At 43.3% G+C, this 19,125-nt stretch overlaps 1 protein-coding gene across 4 annotated transcripts; it reads left to right on the top strand.

The window, feature by feature from the left end:
• The first annotated feature begins 426 nt into the window (after positions 1-426).
• On the top strand, positions 427-18,241 carry LOC131475319 (trinucleotide repeat-containing gene 6B protein-like). 4 transcript variants are annotated; one of them, XM_058653361.1, is made up of 22 exons: positions 427-504; positions 627-740; positions 2,507-2,594; positions 2,977-2,998; positions 3,255-3,689; positions 4,697-7,612; positions 7,838-7,990; positions 8,137-8,333; positions 8,462-8,524; positions 8,651-8,806; positions 9,490-9,627; positions 10,278-10,478; positions 12,032-12,163; positions 12,330-12,540; positions 12,763-12,915; positions 13,059-13,226; positions 13,505-13,651; positions 13,892-13,984; positions 14,489-14,704; positions 14,882-14,952; positions 15,604-15,743; positions 16,240-18,241. In XM_058653361.1, the coding sequence occupies exons 3-22, from the start codon at positions 2,538-2,540 to the stop codon at positions 16,796-16,798; spliced, it is 6,228 nt and encodes a 2,075-aa protein (XP_058509344.1). In that variant the 5' UTR covers positions 427-504; positions 627-740; positions 2,507-2,537; the 3' UTR covers positions 16,799-18,241. The 4 variants fall into 4 exon arrangements, with proteins under 4 accessions (XP_058509344.1, XP_058509343.1, XP_058509345.1 ...); XM_058653362.1 differs by having other exon boundaries at positions 468-740; positions 4,697-7,504; positions 7,535-7,612; XM_058653360.1 differs by having other exon boundaries at positions 448-740.
• The last annotated feature ends 884 nt before the right edge of the window (positions 18,242-19,125 follow it).

Genomic DNA, 19,125 nt, shown 5'->3' with positions numbered 1-19,125 from the left:
GCTATTTGTTTACTCTGATGCCACTTATACTCATGCAAATATATTCATTTACTGGTGAAAATAATGATTTGTTTTTGCATTTAAGAAAAGTAGCAAATGAAACAGAAAGTGGGAAAAATTAATAATTACTGAACTATTTACATAGTAGGAATAACAATAGAAGCACGTATGAAACAGGCAAATAAGCACAGTGCAATTAAAGATATAAATAATCAATGTTTTCTCAATTAAACAAAACAATGAAAAAAAGAAAATAAAGTAGAACAATCACAAAAGTAAAGGTCAGATTATGTAACTCGTTGTTTACTTATTGGTGTTGCGTGGATGACGTCTGGGTGCCCTCTGGTGGACAGTGTCGGTACACGCTGTGTTCCTCCTCCCCTCTCCGATCAACAAGCAGCCCAGTGATGTCATATGCTGCTGCTGGCTAAACCTTCACAGCACAGAAGCAAAATGGCTGACAGTAAACTAACCGATCACACAGCGTCTGACAGTCATCTAGAGGTTCTGTATGTTTTGTTTACAGATTGAGATCTACAGTCGCGCAAAAAACAATACTCGCCTTTACCGTTTTTTCTACGACTAACATTTCGCCCTCCGGTGATGTCATTTCTTATTCAATTTAGCCTTGAAAACCTCGAAGAACTCGCTCGCTAGGCTAGCTACCGTGCTAGCCTGCTAGCGGTAGGTCTGCAAGAATTTTTGCACAGAAGCACTTTATGTCCTGTGTGATTCCCGAGGTGAGTATTGAACACAAACGACGACTTCCATAATGTATTTGCTGATTAGAAGCGTTAGTACATTCCCATCGCCCCACAGCCGCTAACATTTATGCTTCTTGGTGTAAAAGGAGCTTCGTTTGTTGTGCGGTGCAGCGCCAAAGAAGTTCGTGGTTTCATTTGGCCCTGTCGACTGTTTGTACTGATAAACCACCTGGGCTGCAGTTCCTTCACGGTTCCGTCAGTAGTGCTTCGTTGGAAATGTGAAGTTAAAGTTTGTGTAGGAGATTTGTTTGCTAACCGCAGGCATATGGTATGTGGCGTATGTGTTAACCACAGTTAGCTGCGCACAGGTGAGGTTGGTGGCGCTGCTCTGGGTCAGTCCTCCCCGCGAATTCCTCCGGATCGTCGGGGTCAGGGCTCAGCGCTCAGCGGCCGCTGCAAAGTCGACTAGCATCATAAGCTAGTTGTTTACCAGAGTGACGCTGTAAGCTACTCACTCAATAGCAACACAGCTATTCCCAATGGGCCTGTTATTGAAATGAAACCCTGGTCGTATGCTCTTCGTGTGGTTTCCCTCACAATTTCACACTTCCACTTATTGTCAGGTGTCATGACAGCCGGTGTGTTTAAGTGAGGCATAGCAAGTGGTTAGTTTACGTCAGCGGTGTATGAAATGATGCTTATTACGCGTAGCTTAGCTCACACACAGTCACTGGGCCCAGTGGTATTTACTGCTCTTTGGTATTTGATATCATTTTCCACGTACAGCACCATCCGGTCTGTCTCAGCATCCTGTGTAGCGTGTTTTGTTTTCATCTAGAACGATCTGGCGTAGTTTGGTTGTGAGTCGTGACCTCTGACATCACCGAGAGAATGGATGGTCAGTGTCTATTTTCTCTTCTTGAATCACTCCGTAAATACGAGAGATGTGCAGAAAAATCCCAGTAGATCAGCAGTGTCTGAAATACCAGCCAATCTGGCAGCACCAACCATTACACATTTGAGTCACTTAAATCACCTCTCTTCTGCGATTCTAATACTGGGTTTGAACTTCAGCAGGTCATCCTGACCATGTTTACGTGAATGCTTTGAATTGTTGCTATGTGATTGGTTTGGCTAATTGGATTCTTGAATGAACGAGCAGTTGAACACGTGTACCTAATAAAGTGGCTGGTGAGTGCAGTTTAAGCATAGAAAGACTTAACTCAATTTAAATCACTCTATAAAACACACGAAAGTCAGAAATGAACACATCAATGCGATGTGTTATTTTGAAATGGCACTTTAAATGAATTATAATTTCCTCTGTGTAATGTGATTAAAAATGATTGACATTTCCATGAAAAAAAGTTAAAAACACAGTGCAGTAGGTTTGCTTCCTGTGTTTTTGCAGCCTGGTCTGGTCCATTACTTGGTCTGGTACTGATCCCTGACCCAGAGGTTGAAAACCCCAGGCCTGCACTCTAGTACAGCCAAATTGTACAGTTTGAAGTCACTTGTTTGTTTTCAGCCTGTGTTGTATGCTGGTTGGAATTGCAGTCGTTTGCTGGTTAATGAATTATGCAGCGAGAGGCAAGGATACCACAGGCTGTTGTCAAGCTGTCTGCTCCTGGTTAACGTTACAGCCCCTACAACACTGTGTGGGAGACGACATAGCTGTGATCTGATCAAGTACATATTATAAATGTTGAGTCAAAAATGTGTTTGTGTGTGCATTATATCTCTATTAGAATGCCCTGTCATTCAACAAATACATGTGTGTTTTCTTTTTTCTTTTTTTACAGACTGGAGAATCAGGAAAGGGAACAGTAGTTCATGGAAGACAAGAAAAAGAAGAAAGAAGATAAAAAGAAAAGGGAAACCTCCCAGAAGGTAAATATTGTTATATAGTACTTAGAGCTGATTTTGTCCATAGTAAAATAATTTTGTTTCCATGTCTTTACCACTTATAATCTCACTCACTCATCTTCTATCACTTTATCTGACTTTTCCATTTTCTTTCAGTGTTAAAGCTTAAGCTTGTGTTTTTCAAAACTGCTAATGAATATTAAACATCTTTTGTTTTCTGATGCCGTGTCTTGCTAAGGTATCTAGGTAATCTAATAAGATCACACTTTTGTAGGTATCCATTATTTTATGTAGTTAGTCAGTTCACCGAAAAGCAATATGTCATTGTTTGCTTTAGCATCGATCTGCCACTAGCAGAAAATTATGTTCTGTCTTGTACCTGACTCTAATATTCTTCCTATTTTAGGTGCCAGAACAGAGAGTCAAAGGTATGTTGTTGTTGTTTTTTTTACTTTAATCACTCATTCACCTGAATTACTTTAACTGTTTGTCCAGTTAGCAGTACCCACTAAAGTACTTTAATATCATGTGATGACCAAGAAAATAATTTTCATAGAGTTTCAAGCTAATTTTCTCTAACTCTGTTAACTAGTTTACCTACCTTCAGTAACATCAATGTTCTGTTTTTATCAAACATAAATCCCCTCATAATTAACATCCATCATTATTTTTTTTTTAATTTAGTGCCAGAATCAGCCAAGCCCTCCTGTTCCCAGCCCCTCGCCAGCCCAGGCTCAGTGTCCCCCAGCCCTGGCCCTGTTGTCCCCTCATCCCCCAGTCCTGGTGCAGCTGTGGTTTCTGCACAAGTTCCTACAGGTGGCGGGAACAATGCAAAGCAGCGGACTGCTGTGGCCAACGGACAGCCCTCCTCCTCCTCCCCCTCTGGAAGCCAGACCTCCCAGCAGCAGCGATACATGTCCCGAGAAGTTCCACCCAGGTTTCGCTGCCAGCAGGACCACAAAGTGTTACTGAAGAGGGGCCAGCCACCGTTGTCCTCCATGCTGCTGGGGGGAGGAGCGGAAGGGGGTACAGGTGGAGGAGGTAGTGGCTGGGCAGCCACACCACCTGTTTCTTCACTGGGCACCGATAACCCCAATGCAAGCACAGCTGGAGGCACAGGTGGGTCACTGTCTGAGAAAAAACATCAATTACCTAGGGATCTGTTTTTTCGTAAAGTAGCAAATATTCAGTAATCAATTTGTTGACATTATATCAAAAGAGATACCATGGATACATTTGTATGACTGTTTGAAAAACATATATGTTCTGCTCAGAAGATAACTGTCATCCACACTATCTTGTTGTTTTAGAGCCTCAGAAGGGAAGAAGTATAAAAAACCTGCTGGCTTCCTTTTTAGCAAAAATTGAGAACTTGGGAAGCGATGATGCAGTTACCTACTTTCAGCGTTTAATTGGTTCTTATCAGCTGTGACTGGACTGTCAGCCCTGAATGAAAAGCTCCATATAAAAACTTTCCATCCTGTTGTAGTGCTAATAATATCATTTTATCATACTTTTATATACTTACTTATACTTTTACTTTATCATACTACCCTTGTTTCTTTGCAGTAATACTCTTTAAAACCAAGCAAACATTTGCTGAAGAGAGAATCAGCTTCTTTTGTACACTGACATGCATGTGCCCAGTGTACCCGAATGGTCATGGGATATGGTTTAGGGGTGTTGGATGCCTACTACTTCTGAAACTGATATGAAACACTCATTTGGACACAGACTGTTTTTATCTTAACATGCTGCTTTTTCCAAAGAAGACCTAATAATATGGATAAAGCCCAATACTGTGCAATCATTCATTGTTGTCGTTTAGTTGAAGTTATTCAGTTTTAATAGATTATTGGTTATGTAAAAAGGAAACCAGACAATATTCACATTGAAGAGACTGATAAATCAGCAAAATTGTATTAATAAAAAAAAACCTTAAACCAAATAATCAATGATCAATATAGTTAAAAAATTAATTCAGTAATTGATTAGTCACATTTATTGATTCATTGTTGCAGCCCTAATTGTTGTGATCAATAAGTTACAGTTGGTACATTTTACATGTTATTGGTTTGTATTTATGTAATTGTAAAGTAAATAATTAATCTCAATTTTCTTTGTAGATTACAACCAGGCTTCATCCTCCCCTTCACCTACCAACTCCTCATCTTCATTATGTGTCGCTGCTCTGTCGTCTTCTTCTACTACTACAACTTATGCAAATTCCACATGGGGGGCAGGCTCTGGCAGTCAGTCCTCATCTCAGGGCTGCGGGACAGTGATTGTGGATGGGACTGACCTGGAGGATTGGCCAAGCATCCAAAGTGGGGCCAAATTAAATTCTGATGTGGCTGTAGGAGTGGTGCAGGAGCCAGACTGCCCTGGAAACAAAAACAGTAGTGCCTCATGGAGTGAAAGAAACATCCAGCTGAAGGGAGGAACTGGAGGAGGAGGAGGAGCAGCAGCAGGAAACATGGACAATCCTTCCCCACCTCATTCTTCTCCTCTTTCCTCCTCTTCTCCGCTTAATGAATGTGTTCAGTCGAGTGATGTGTGGGGCTCATCCACCTCCTCTCAGGTGGAGGCTGGGTTAGGATCTGCAGCATTTTACAATTCCAAAGTCTCCCATCTTCTACCTGGGCCTCAGGAGAGTCCTGTGGGTGGCAGCAGCAGTGTCTCTGGTGCCAATTTTAACCCCAACATGAACCCCTCTGCCTGGCCTGCCCTGGTGCCAGGTGGGACACCAACGTCAGCTAATGACAGCCTTCCACTACTCTCATCCATTACTTCAGCTTCCTCGTTTTCTGCCAGCACCACTCTCATCACCACTCATTCTCCTTCATCTGTGAATCAAAGTGGTCTTCAACAGCAGCACACTGAAATGGCTGCTGCGGCCAGAAATGAAGAACCGCAGCAGCAGCAGCAGTTGGGAAACCCAGGGTTGGAGCTGGGTTCAGGTGGGGGAGCACGGGGAGCAGGACCAAATCAAGAAGGTGATAATGACAGGGACTGTGGGGTTGCTAGTGTTGAAAAAGAAGGGAGCGGTAACCTTCGTGGCTCTTCGTCTTCCTCCTTAGTTGCCAGTTCTTCTTGGAGATCCATGCCGCCATTGTCCTCTGACTACAGTGCAGGTCCATCACTGGCAGAGGGGTGGGGTGGAGGAGGGACTGGGGCTCAGGCTCAGGGTCAGGATGGGAATGTGTGGGCCTTTGGTAGTCAGAATGAGAAAGCAGGGTGGGGCAGGGGAAATGAGGATGGTTCAAATACCCCAGTGGTATCTCAGGGAGCATGGGAAGGAGGTAGTTCAGAGGCAGAGTGGGGTGGCACACCAGCAGGTGTAAGTTCAAGTAACTTGGCAATAGGAAGTGGAAGAGGAGGAGATGGGAGCAGCAGCAACAGCAGTAGTGGGGGCAGTATTGGTGGCAGTGCTTTACAGGAATCTGCTTCACCAAAGTTTGAAACTATGACAAAAGCTTGGGACAATCAGACAGGGACGGAGAGTGGGGGCGGGGCAGGTTGGGAGTGGGGTGGAGAAGGAGGAGGGCAGGGTGGAGGCACTGGAGATGGAGGACCTTCGTCCTCTAGTGGAGGAGGCTCCATAGCTGGAAGCGGTGGAGGAGGCTCAATAGCTGGAAGTGGTGGAGGAGAGAGTGGTGGCAGTCAAAAACATGACCAATCCTCCCCTGTGGACCACCATTCAAAGCAGACCTCCAATGCTGAAGTGGCCTTACTTAGCATGCTCAGTCGATCAGACCTGGACCCCAGAGTTCTGTCTAACATGGGCTGGGGTCAGACTCAGATTAGACAGAATGTGGCCTGGGATCTGGACACTACAGCAGGAGCAGGAAACAGAAGTGAAAGGAGTACTTCATCTTCCTCTGCATTCTCATCAGCAACCACAAACACGACCAGTGGCCGTGGACCAGGGTACCTATCTAACTCCAGTTCACTAACTAGTGATCCATCTTCTGGCAGTCACATGGCCAGTTTAAACTCTGCTGCAGTCAAGAAAGATGGCTGGGATGGTGGTTCTATGCAGTCCACAAGTGGTAGTCACATGCCTGGAAGCACTGTGAGAAAGCCATGTCTGCCAGAAGAAGATATCAAGGGCAACCCAGGCAGGGCAGCTGGAGGCTGGGGTGATCTCCCACCTGAAAACAAGGGCAAAGCATGGGGGAGTGAAGAACAACAATGGAGGGATCCCAGAGGAGGAGGAGGAGGAGGAGGGAACAGGAGAGACATTGGAGAACAGGGTAGTGACTGGGCTGATGGTCCAGAGAATAAGGGGCCAGGGGGATGGAAGGGTACGGGAAGAGGGGAGGCAGGTGGTTGGGGTGGAGACTGGGGAAAGAAAGAATCCATACCTGGAGGTGGGTGGGGAGATGGACGAAGCCGAGGTGGAAGCAACACAGATGAGGGATCTTCCTGGGGTAATATGGATGAAGGAGGACCTCAGCGAGGAGGATGGGAAGGTGGAGATGTGGGAGGAGGCAAGTCCCACCAGGACTGGGGGAGTGCCAAGCCTCACCCAACAGCAGCACAGATACCAAACAGCCAAGTGGCACCATTGAAAGCCCCAAATCAGCAGCAGCACCAATTACCAGGCCAGCAGCCACCAGGGGGTCCCATGCAAGGTGGGTGGAGCAGTCGGTCCAATGTTGGAGGTGGAGGTCCACCATCTAAGACTAACAACCAAAGTTCAGGCTGGACCTCTGGCCCGATCCCCCAAATCTCTGGAGGTGGTGGGGACGCCCTGGAGCCCAGTGGCTGGGAAGAACCTTCCCCTCAGTCCATCAGTCGCAAAATGGAAATCGATGATGGCACCTCGGCCTGGGGAGACCCAACCTGTTACAAAACCAAGAATGTGAACTTATGGGACAAGAAAAGTGCTGCGCCCAGCCAAAGCCATGGTCAACAGGCCCCACCACCAGGCATGCAGCAACAACAGGCCCCACCACCAGGCATGCAGCAACAACCACCTAGACGGCAGCAGGGGCTGCAGCACAGCAGAGACACAAGCACCCGCAATGCTTCAGTGGGTAAGCAGAGTTTATACTACGGCAACCATGGACAGCCACTACACATCATGAATGAAAGTGTATTTGGCAAGCTACACCCAAAGTAGATTAGGTGTCATTATTTGCCTGCAATTTTTTGTTCTCTCTGTCTGCTATCATTGATGCTACATATAAACTGCAGCAGAGCACGACATTTGCCAATATCAGCCTCATTAATGCTATTGACCCACTTCAATCAATCTCCAGGTGCTGGTATGTGGGGAGGAAGTGCACAGTCTGTGGATAATGGTACATCTGCATGGGGCCAGACTTCAGATGCAGCAACAGGTTGGGGAGATCCAGATGAACCCAGCAAAGCTCCTGGCTGGGGGAACCCATCACCCAGCACTAGTAAACCTGGTAAGAAGTTTTAAACATTTTTTTTTCTTTTTTTTTTTTTTTTTAAATCTTACACATCTCAGTTTGAATGGGGTTCATATTTTTTCCAAAAAGGAAATCCAGAGAGGTTACTGCTGACATGATCATCACCCAACTGCTTTTTATAGCTACAGGTGCCAAGTCAGTGGAAAGCTGGGGTGGGAAGGGTGAGGGCTCTGTTGCAGCCTCCCGTCACCCAAGCTGGGATGAGGAAGATGATGGCGGTGGAGGCGTCTGGAACAGCACTGGCTCCCAGGGAAGCAGTTCCTCTTTCAACTCTGGAGGCTGGGCCCAGACTCATGGGGGCAAGAGGGGCAACATCAAGGTGGGGAACAGGAAGATTTTATTTATTCTTTTTCTACATTTTATATTCAATGATCCGGTATACTGTTATTTGTGAGTTTTATTGGATTTGTTTTGATTGACAATTATATTTTGATTTCTTTTCTAAAGAGTGGTGGTGGGGACAGTTGGATGAACCCAGTTTCGCGCCAGTTTTCAAACATGGGCCTTTTGGTAAGATAATTGTCAAAAATGTAGTTGTAATGCCCCATACTGATAATGGTGGATGGATTTCAAGTGATGCATTTGTCACTGTCCAGTAAATAACTAAAGCCACTAAAAAACTTTCATGTATCTCAGGGTGATGACCCAAGTGATGATAAAAAGATGGAAGACAAAAGAGGAATAACTGACTATAATGGAGAGATGCGCAGGGGAGGACGAGGCGGAGGAGGTTATCGCATGCCTAGCTCTAAAGACATGGGTCCTGGTGACATGGGGCTGTATGGAGAAAAGGTAGGAATTTTTTTTTTTTACTAACCTTAATTGGTTAAGCTGCATTTCCGTCAAGCTGTTCATCTCCCTTAGTACGGTTTAGAATGGTAAACCATGATCGGGCTTGCAGCTTTTCAACTGCGCGTTATGTAGTTCAGACCATCAGCTATGTAAATGGTATCAAAATCATACTATTGTGACAATGGTAAGCCCACAAATGCATGCTGAAATTATTTGTTACATAACAAACACAAACTGCATCAAGTCCTCCCTTTGACATAATGCATGACATATTATTATATACCGCACATTTTGTATTTTTTTCTTTTTCCATTGATATCTGGAAGTGCTGATTCTCTGTTGACCACTCGGAGAACTGCTGTGTGTCAGGCTCTACCCTTGAAGGTGCTGGACACAGTGTTGTATACCCCAACAGAAGGGTGCTTAAAAAGTGGGATAGTGTGTGTAGTGGTTATTTTGGTACCCTTCACAACTTTGGACAATGGAAACGCACATAATTGCCGAACATGCCAAACTAAACCAAAGTGTACTGCTTGATGAAAATGTGGCTTTATTCTTTTGTTTAATTTTATCAATAATCTGTTACCATTATGGGAAAACCTTAGTGTAACTGCAATGGGATGATAAATATTAATTCTTACAAATACAACTGTAATCATTGTATGGTTTACGTTGAACTCCAGATGGGTGGCCATGGAGTGTTTGTTGGTGGTGGTGGTGGAGGGATGGCTCAGCCTCGAGGGATGCACCAACCTGGCATGCATCCACTGAACTCCCAGGGGTTACGTGCTCAAGTGCCTCATCAGTTCCTGTCTCCTCAGGTCTGTTGTCATCCAACTATGATATTTTTATCATGATGAATATTGTATCCGGGAGACCTGAACTCCTGCCCTTATTGACACATTTAACCATACTAACCCCATCATAATGTTGCTGATGCTGCATATCTTTAAAGTTGGGCCAAGCACTGATACGTTCCTGTGGTTATTTCACTTGCGTATTGTTTTTTTTGCGCCTGCTAGCTGTTGAAATGAATTATTTATTGCCTGACTACCCTGTTGACTGGCACTCTCCACACTTTCCAGTGTGCATACAAATTGAGGTCATTGAGCTGTTCAGATATAAAATAAATATGATGCCGAGCTCTGAGTAAAGATATATTCACATAAAGTAATATGGACATTTACCAGTATCATAGAATTTCTTCAAAAGCAAAATACAGCAATGAAAATTGTCACAATTTACTGGGAAGATGAAAACCTGTATAACAAAAAGAGCCCTCACCTTCATGAGGACTGGACGATGTGTGGGAGTGAGTAGTTATTCATTTTTTTATTTTATCCTGTCCACCAATCACCTGTCTCATTAAAACATTTGTAATAAACAACGTTCAATTAGTGGAGTGTCCCTGTTACTCCCTCAAGTGCCCTGTATCATCAGCCACATATAAATAAATTCCTGTGATGTTCAGGTGCCAGGCCCTATGCTGAAGCAGATGCCCTCCCCTGGTGGAAGTGTGGGTGGAGTGGTTGGAGGAGTAGGAGGTGTCGGCAGCGTTGGAAGTGTTGGAGGGGTCGGTGGTGTTGGTGGAGGAGTGTTCCCACCTCAGATTTCCCCACAGCAGCTAGCAATGCTCAGCAACATTTACCCCCACGTTCAACAATTCCATCTGGTATGTGCCTAAATTAGGGCTGCACAATATATATCGTTATCTTATTGTCATCGCAAACTTGAACTGCGGTAAATGTAACCCCCACATTCATTAAACAGCGGCATGCTCCCGCTGTTAGTACTAGGCCTCGCACCCCACAGCGAACAGTGCAGTGCCTCACTTCTTAATTTTTATACAATCATTAATATCAACAGTGTTTATTTCCATTAATCATTTGGACCAACGCTAGCTTCTCAAAACCAGCACATCAGCACATGTAGCTTGTGCTCCATGAACCGGGTAACACAGCTGTGCTGCAGCAGAGGCTGTGTCCAGGAAACACACACCGTGGCTGTGGGGACTTCCTTTTATTATACATGACATTAAAGTACTTATAACGGAACTGAGCGGTTATGAGCGTCTACTGTGCAGCTAAAAAGAAAATAAAAAGGCGCTCGTGCATGAACATCGTTGATTAACTTTGTTAGTCTTCTCACACATACACTGTCAACTTCGCTCCTCTTACTGATCATCACTTCCTTTCACACTGGCCTTCAAAATAAGAGGCACTGGCTGCGGCTGCAGCAACTTCCTGTATAAACCTTTTGCACTTGACAATAAAATGCCCCCTTTTTTTATCTAGTTTTTTTTTTTCATTTATAATTTATCTTATTTTAACTTAGTTTACTGAATATTAATACATAACAAAACAAATGTTTTTTATTTGTATCTCTTAAGCAAATGATATTGTCATTGCAATATTCATGATTTCCTAATATTGCGCAGCCCCAGTCTAAATCATGTTTGAGTCATTAAGACATTAAGAATATTTTCATTTGCATTGTAATATCTCAAATTGGTGAGCTGCAATCTGTTTGGGCTGTCACGTTTTTTTTCTAATTTCTAATTTATTTCGAATGTGGGATTAAAGCGTTGCATTCGAACTGTTACTATGTGTTTGAACGTGATATATGCAGGGCGCGTATATGGTTTCCGTATCAAATGACGGCGTCAGCTGCAGCGCGCAACATGCAAGTCTACCGAACATGAGGAAGACTGGGCTCTCTCCTCTCTGAGATGTATATTGCCTGTCTCCTAAATACCTGTGTACAAACTCATCTGTGCATTGTTGTCATCCGCAGGTAATAATGTAAATAAAGCGCCAAACTCAATCCCAAGTTCACAGACTTGTATTTCTATAAAATATCAGAAATTAAGCTGTCTCAATTGACAAACGGCTACTGGATGTAACATTATTACATTGAAGTGGAAGGTTTATTTCATCCCACACTACTGACTGACTGCTGTATGTCATTAATACTCTAACACTAGCAGCACTGTTAATAATGTAACAACTATTAAAATTGTTCATAAAGTGAAGAAAACTGTGATGTTTGTAGAGTATTGGGTGGAGTGTGACGGCGGGTTAATTCAAAGGAATTATGGGTCATTATAAATTTGTTAAAATGGAATTTTTGCAAAAGGTTACAGCCCTAGTGTCTGCATGTTAACATTGTCTTATATAAGCTATGTTTACATCCATGTCTTTACCACTTCTGCCCACCACCTTACAGGCTTGCCAGCTCCTGCTACAACAGCAACAGCAGCAACAGCAACAGCAGCAGCAGCAGCAGCAGCAGCTTCTGCAGAACCAGAGGAAGTTCCCTCAGCCTCAGCCTGTCAGGCAGCAGCCTGACCCACAGCAGGTGAGCACCATAATGTTCTCCACACCATTCAGCACATCTTTTCACAAGTTGTTCGGTTATTTCTTATTTAAGACTCAATTTTGATAACCACTTATTTAGTCTTATTAAATAATCTAGCCTTTCTCCTGATTCTTATTATTATATGACGTTTGTTTGTCTTCCTTAGCTGGCAAGGATTATGGCTATCCTACAGCAGCAGAGACAGCATCAGCAGGGTGGCGTTGGAGGAGTTGCAACTGGAGGGGGGAGCTCCAAACTGTCACCCTCTCACCTGGGAGGAGGCCTCTCCAAACAGCCCATGGTAGACCCCATCTCACATCCTGGAATGGGAGGGCCTCTATCAGACCTTCATACCAAAACGCAAGGGATGTACTCTGGTGAGTCAAATTGACTGAAATCTGTTTGCCTTAAACAGATTCAGTCATCTGGAGAAGTCGTTATAAATAAAACAGGTGTGTAAGGTTAGAAACATTTGGATTACTTTTTGTGGTCTTTCTTGGTCAACTTATGTCAACAAATCAACAAAAGGTTATGTGCCCTAGGGTAAAGGTAAAGTTGGCAAACGGTTATAATTGGTGTTAAGTCTGGCCTCTTTGCAGGGCTTGCCCCTGGGGGTAACCTGTCAGGACTGGAGCTTGGTCCCATGATGGCAGGAATGAAGGACACAGGTGGACAGCAGTCCCGCTTCAAATGGATGATGGAGGGACACTCCCCAGCTCCCTCGCCCCCTGACACAACGCTTTACAAGAATGGTGGGTTAACAGATCGTACATAACAGGATATTAGCTCACTTCCGCTGACTGCTGTCAATCTGGTGAATGAACCACTGTTAGCCAAAGTGATAAGAAACATATTCATGTCAATCTTATTTATCTCTTGTGTGCTATTTCTGAAGGCCCTCTACCCAGTGCCATGAAGATGAGAGGAGGATCCCCATACTCCCAGTATGAAATGCTAGGCAGCGATGGTTTAGGTATTCCACCACAGGGCTCTACAGACAACTGGCACCGAACTCCTGGTAGTAAAATGGGGAACAAGCCTGCTACATCCAGCTGGCCTCCAGGTGGGTGTGACTTGGTGCTAACTACCACAGGACAGTCTGCATCACAGAGGAAAAAAAAGAAACAGTTCTTTTCAGGTCAGGTTTAAGGGGGTTGTATGTAAAATATGTTCAACAATGACATTTAGCATTCAAAAGGTTCTCTACGATCACAGTTTGAACATTGAAGTGTGTGATTTTCAAAGTTTCTGAAACACAGAAGGAGCTGCATGTGCCCTGTTATTGAAAGCTCATCATTTCAATCATTCACTTTTTTCAAGTTTTGTTTGGTGTGATTACAGAGTTCCAGCCTGGTGTTCCCTGGAAGGGAATCCAAAGTAGTGGAGACCCTGAGACTGACCCCTATATGACCCCTGGTAGTGTTCTTGGCTCCCCGGGACCCCCAAGCCTCAATGACTCTGACCACCAGTTACTGCGAGACAACATAGGTATTTATATGAAAACGTTCTGCTTGACTTTAGGTTATTTTTTACTACCAAAAGCTTTGGTCAGAATATAGTCAACTTTATTATTTATGATCTTTATTTATGAATTTTTTTTCCCTCGCCATATATGGTTGTTTGAAGGTTTGACACTACTTCTCACAGTCTGTTGGCAGTCCAGCTGTACCTTGGTTGCCTTGACCTATTTATCACAAGGTGTCTAAATAAACTTATAATGTTTTGCAGGGCCAAACCCCTCCCTCAACACCTCGCTGCCTTCACCTGGTGCCTGGCCCTACAGTGCCTCAGAAAGCCCCCTCAGTAATGCACACAGCACAGGTACATGTTTTTGTATTCTCTCTTTGCTCTTCAAATGTGGAGTACATATCTTTTTAAGTCCTGACCAATGTTTGTTACATTCACACAATGCTGATTAAGTCTGCCAGCTCCGCACAACTCTATCTCTGTTTTTCAGTATAGATGTGTTTATATCTCATGTCACCCGACGACATTCCTGTTTTCAGATAAAGTATGCAGCATACAAATAATGTTGCATAATTTCTGTTCATGAAAACCAGATAGGGGCAGAATCAACAACAAAAGTCAGCATATGGTACACAGATTCTTAATCGTTTGAATCTGTGTACCTTATGTCTACCATATGTCTCTGTCACCATATTTGAGGTTGCGTTGCGTCTTACTGATGTACAAGTTATGTCTTTTCTGCAAACGCAGATGCCTAAGCAGTTTTTCTGCACTGTGTCCCCTTAACCTCCATGTCTGTGGTGTGTTAGTCAAATCTAATTTCCCCCATTTCTCCCACCCTCTCCATTTCCTCTTCAGGAAAGTACTCGGAGTACAAGCCCAGCTGGCCCCCAGAGCCCATCGGACAAAACAAGTTTTGGAAGACCAATCGCAACAGCTCTCAGCTGCCACGCCCCCCTCCTGGCTTAACTAATCAGAAACAGGCCTCACCCTCCCCATGGAGTAGTGGAGGACCACGGTTGGCCCGGAGCTGGGGAGGAGGTGGAATTAATCAAGAGTCGAGATTTGGACCAGGTACTGTTTACAGAGAAACGATTTGATCATTTCATAACAGTTTTGTCTTGTTGTACTTTTACAGAACTGTTGAGTGTACAAAGATCCCAGTATTCAAGTTGCTCTTATGTAAATATGATCATCTCAATTGTGAAATTTAGCTCCTTACTAATTCTTTCCTTCTTCTCTTCTCTATAGGCTCAGCTTGGAGCGATGGTGTGGCTTCCAGAGGCAGCTGTTGGTTGCTGCTGAGCAACCTGACTCCTCAGGTAAGGAGTGCTTAAAAAAAAAAGTGGGACAGGTATAGTGGAATGGTCAGAGTTTGCTGCAACAGAACATTTATAATGTTCAACTGTGTCGCCATGAAAAAACTTAAGTGGTGTCGGAGTGTGAGCTTCATGTTTAAGCAACGTAGAATGAAAATGTTTCAAAAATACTCGTCAGAGTTTGTATCCGGACACATTAAACCTCTGTGCTCATTCATCTGTATTCCCCTATCATCTGTCTCATGCAAATTAGACAGACTAATGCGTGACCCATCTGTAATTGGATTGTGAAGTTGGATGAGCCATTTAATCAATTATAGTCTGTACAAATGGCACCTGAGGGACACTGCTCTGGGAAGAGCACACCAAATATAAATATGCAAACCCTTTTTTTGTATATTTTCTTACAATATTTATTTGGTTTTAGTCGGTAGTCTTTTGGAGAACACATGTATCTTCTAATTGTGGCAGAATAAATCTTTTTTTGTACAGTCTAAATAAATTCTCTCTACAAATAGTAGTTAATGTGTAACACTAGCCTGTCTTTGTCTTTATAACTGATGACTAAAGACTGTGAACTGCCACTCAATTATTGTTACATTACACAAATACTCTCATCGTTTGCAGTTGACCATTATTCTTCTGTCCCTGCAGATTGATGGCTCCACACTGCGGACTATCTGCATGCAGCATGGGCCCCTGCTGACCTTCCACCTTGGCCTGACCCAGGGCAGTGCTCTGATACGCTACAGCAGCCGACAGGAAGCAGCCAAGGCCCAGGGTGCACTCCACATGTAGGTTCATTTAATAAACTTAATAATCTATGTTTACATGTGCAAATTTTCTTCATTTTTTTCCCCCAAAAGTGTGAAAGGGGGGAGGGCATGGAGGACCATGGGTGGAATCGAACCCGGGTCACTGCAGTGGGCCCTTTGCCTTACCAACTGAGCTATCCAGCCCTCCAATTAAAATATTTTTTAGGAAATTACAATGTAAAAATAAGTAAATCTGATAATGATGTGTATGTATGCATCAAATGTTTAATCAAATACAATTATTTATTAGTGTTGAGTAGAAGTAGATATAGTTGCGTAGTAATAGAAAAAGCTTCTTTTTGGTCTGTATTGTAAACAAATGCTATTGTCACTACTTGCTCTCTGCTTGTCTCCTCACTGCACTGACTACATTTCCCTCCTCTCTCACATCTGTGACTGTTGATTCCTGTTCTGTCCATGTAAACATCGCTGTTTAACGTGCACCTGTTGACCTTGACTTGTAACTTTTTCTCAGGTGTGTTCTGGGCAACACCACAATCCTGGCGGAGTTTGTGAGTGAGGAAGAAGTTGCTCGCTATTTTGCACATTCCCAGGCTGGAGGGGCAGAGGGGGCCAGCTCAGGAGGGGCTACGACTGGTGGAATGCAGGGCTCGTCTGGTACAGGCACTGCTGTGGCCAGCAGTGGCGGGAGTTCCCCAGGGATTGAGCGGACAGCAGTGGGCACAACTTCAGGTGGAAATGGTGGAGGAGGAGGAGGAGGGGAAAGTGGAGGAGCAGTCCTAGGCAGGTCCTCCAGCTCTGGCTGGCAAAGTCTCGATGGTACAGGCAGTTCTTCTGACACCTCATCAGGTCAAGGTCCTGGACTGGGGATATTTTCTCAGTGGAGCACGAACGGGTCAGGGGAGGGAGGAGGAGTTGAGACTGGGAGGTCTGGGCTCTGGGGGGGCATGACCGCTGGATACCCCAGCAGCAGCCTGTGGGGGGCACCACAAATGGAAGAGAGGCACCAAATGGACAGCCCTGCTGCTTTGTTGCCTGGTGACCTGCTGGGGGGAGGAGCTGATTCCATCTGACGAGGCCCTTCCATTTGTACGTGTAGGTTTGGACACACTGATACGACATACACTGGGTTACACATGTACTTACTATAGCACACACACAAACACATTTACATGGTATGCATATAAATGTACTACACATATACCACATGTGCATACATATACATTGTATGCATATTGATGTGCACACGTAAAGCAGAAATGTGAGACATGCTTACACACATTCTTGTGGCCAGACTTAAGCTATTATATAAACAAATGCAGGGACTGTTAGATGTGTATACAGCCTTTTTCCACAGATGAAGATTTCAACTGCTTAGACTTGAAACCTGAAAAAGAATGAAAAGTCAGTTGGTCTGAAAGACTTGACTGGATTGCTATGTGCTTAGTAAATAGGGGACTTTTCAACAGATTGACATACACATGCACACACCAAATACAGACAAGCCTTCAGACAGTTGGGCACTGTAAACAGCATTACCTTCATCGTATAAGAGAACTTAAAACTACTACATGATGTGAGGTTAAAGTGCACAGTTTGTATTCACGTCCCCTCAACAATGGAGACCGAATCCAAACAAATGCAAGCAGCTCTGATTGACAACAGAACTGTATCTTACTGTGTATGTTAAATTTGTTTTTCTGTTTTTTTTTGTTTGTGTGTATGGTTTTAATTTTTGAACAGTGAAAATATTGAAAAATGTCATTGTTCTGTTTTCAAAATGCTGACCTCCTACTGTTGTATCTCACGCACTCTCTCACTCTCTCTGTTATACTCTCTTGAACATGTTTGTTGCTGTTGCAGTGATAAATGTTAAATTGTTGGCAGTTTGGGGCTATGTTGCATTTCTCCATGTGTCGATACTGCGCGCAGTATCATACATACATGTGTATGAGTGAGACTGAGACCAAGTAAGTGGGTTAAACCACCACAGTTTGTGTGTCCGAGTGTGAGAATTATGTGTGTGTGCATGTTAATGCCTGTCATTATGTGGGCAAGGCTGCTTACTATACAGAAGGTCTATACAAAAATGTGTTTGAGTGCATTTGGTATACTGCTGACTGTGTTAAGAAATATTGGCACTAATGCTTTTTTCTCATTTGAAGTTGTTTATTTTTTTTTTAGCAGACATGTCTTTTTTATTGTCCAACCTGCAATAATAAAAAAAAAAGAACATTTTAATGACACAAAGAGCTGAAGGCATATGCGTTAATATAAATGGACATGCCAAATCTTATCAAACTGTGTGCAGTGGGAGGGATGGGTGGGATGGGTTGTTTACAGATGCAGATTAAGAGTTACCGTACGTTTTTAATGTTCTGTTGTTGTGTATTCGTTTTAAATTAAGACAGGCTTTAACACTCCTGTTCAGTGTTTTCGTTTTGAGATTTTACAAATGAAAAATTTATTTAAACAAATGAGAACAAGATTAATAAAGATGAAAGTATTGGCTTCTACTTTTGTCCTCGTGCTCATTTCCGCATCGCTCTCCGTGTATTTGAGTGCAGTCTTCTGAAAAGATGTGGGGCTGCCGATGTAGGTTTAAAAACATGTGATGTTAAGGTATGAATTTCAAATTTTTTATGGAATAATTATTGTTATGGCAGATCATTTTCTTATTGAGGTAAAACTTATAAACTATTTTATTTTAACTTTTCTGATTCTGTTTATAGAATACACAATATTTGTAGAACTTTTGTATTGGTATTGTAATAATTTACTATATTTTATTACCCAACCCTAAAAAAGTCCCTGGTTTGATGAACCAGTCTAATTTTCTACTGCTCCTTTGATTTCTGGTGATAAGACACAATGTGATAAGACACAATGTGACCTGCACCTAAACATCAAAACTAAGTGATGTACAGAACGCCGCTGCTGAAAAGCTTGTGCTTTTATACGTCACAGTTGCATTAATGTGGAGTAGTGGTTGGTAGTCTGGGCCACAGAGAAACAAGCCAGTGCGATCCATCTGTCATCCTGTTGTTAGCATCCACAGTCCAATCCTACTTAACACACACGTCATCCTGCAGTAAGCACCTGCTTACTGTATGAAATTATTTACATTCTCTGATGTAACTGTGAGCTGTCATTGTCAAGTCAGCAACACTCAAACATATTAGACCCCTAGTGGTGGGGAAGAAAGGCAAAGATTATGATTTTTGCATTGTTTGGATTATTTCATGATGCATTGCAATACTGTCTCAGTTGTGATAATTATCACAACAAAATGTCAGACAGGTAAATATTGTGTGAATTGTGGTTTTAAACGTTTTTATTGACAGAAAACACTTGCTAAACATTTCACAAAGTACACACATATTGATACTGAACCTTTGTT

This window comes from Solea solea, chromosome 16 (genome assembly GCF_958295425.1).
Source record: "Solea solea chromosome 16, fSolSol10.1, whole genome shotgun sequence".
Classification (NCBI taxonomy): Eukaryota; Metazoa; Chordata; class Actinopteri; order Pleuronectiformes; family Soleidae; genus Solea; species Solea solea.
Note: the sequence above shows the minus strand (reverse complement) of the source record. Positions and strands in the feature narration are given on the sequence as shown.

Excerpts from the sequence above, each read along its gene's own strand:
- LOC131475319 (XM_058653361.1), top strand. The coding sequence starts at position 2,538 with ATGGAAGACAAGAAAAAGAAGAAAGAAGATAAAAAGAAAAGGGAAACC. Across the intron at positions 2,999-3,254 it reads GCCAGAACAGAGAGTCAAAG|TGCCAGAATCAGCCAAGCCC; the intron begins GTATGTTGTTGT and ends TTTTTAATTTAG. Across the intron at positions 14,705-14,881 it reads AGAGTCGAGATTTGGACCAG|GCTCAGCTTGGAGCGATGGT; the intron begins GTACTGTTTACA and ends TCTTCTCTATAG.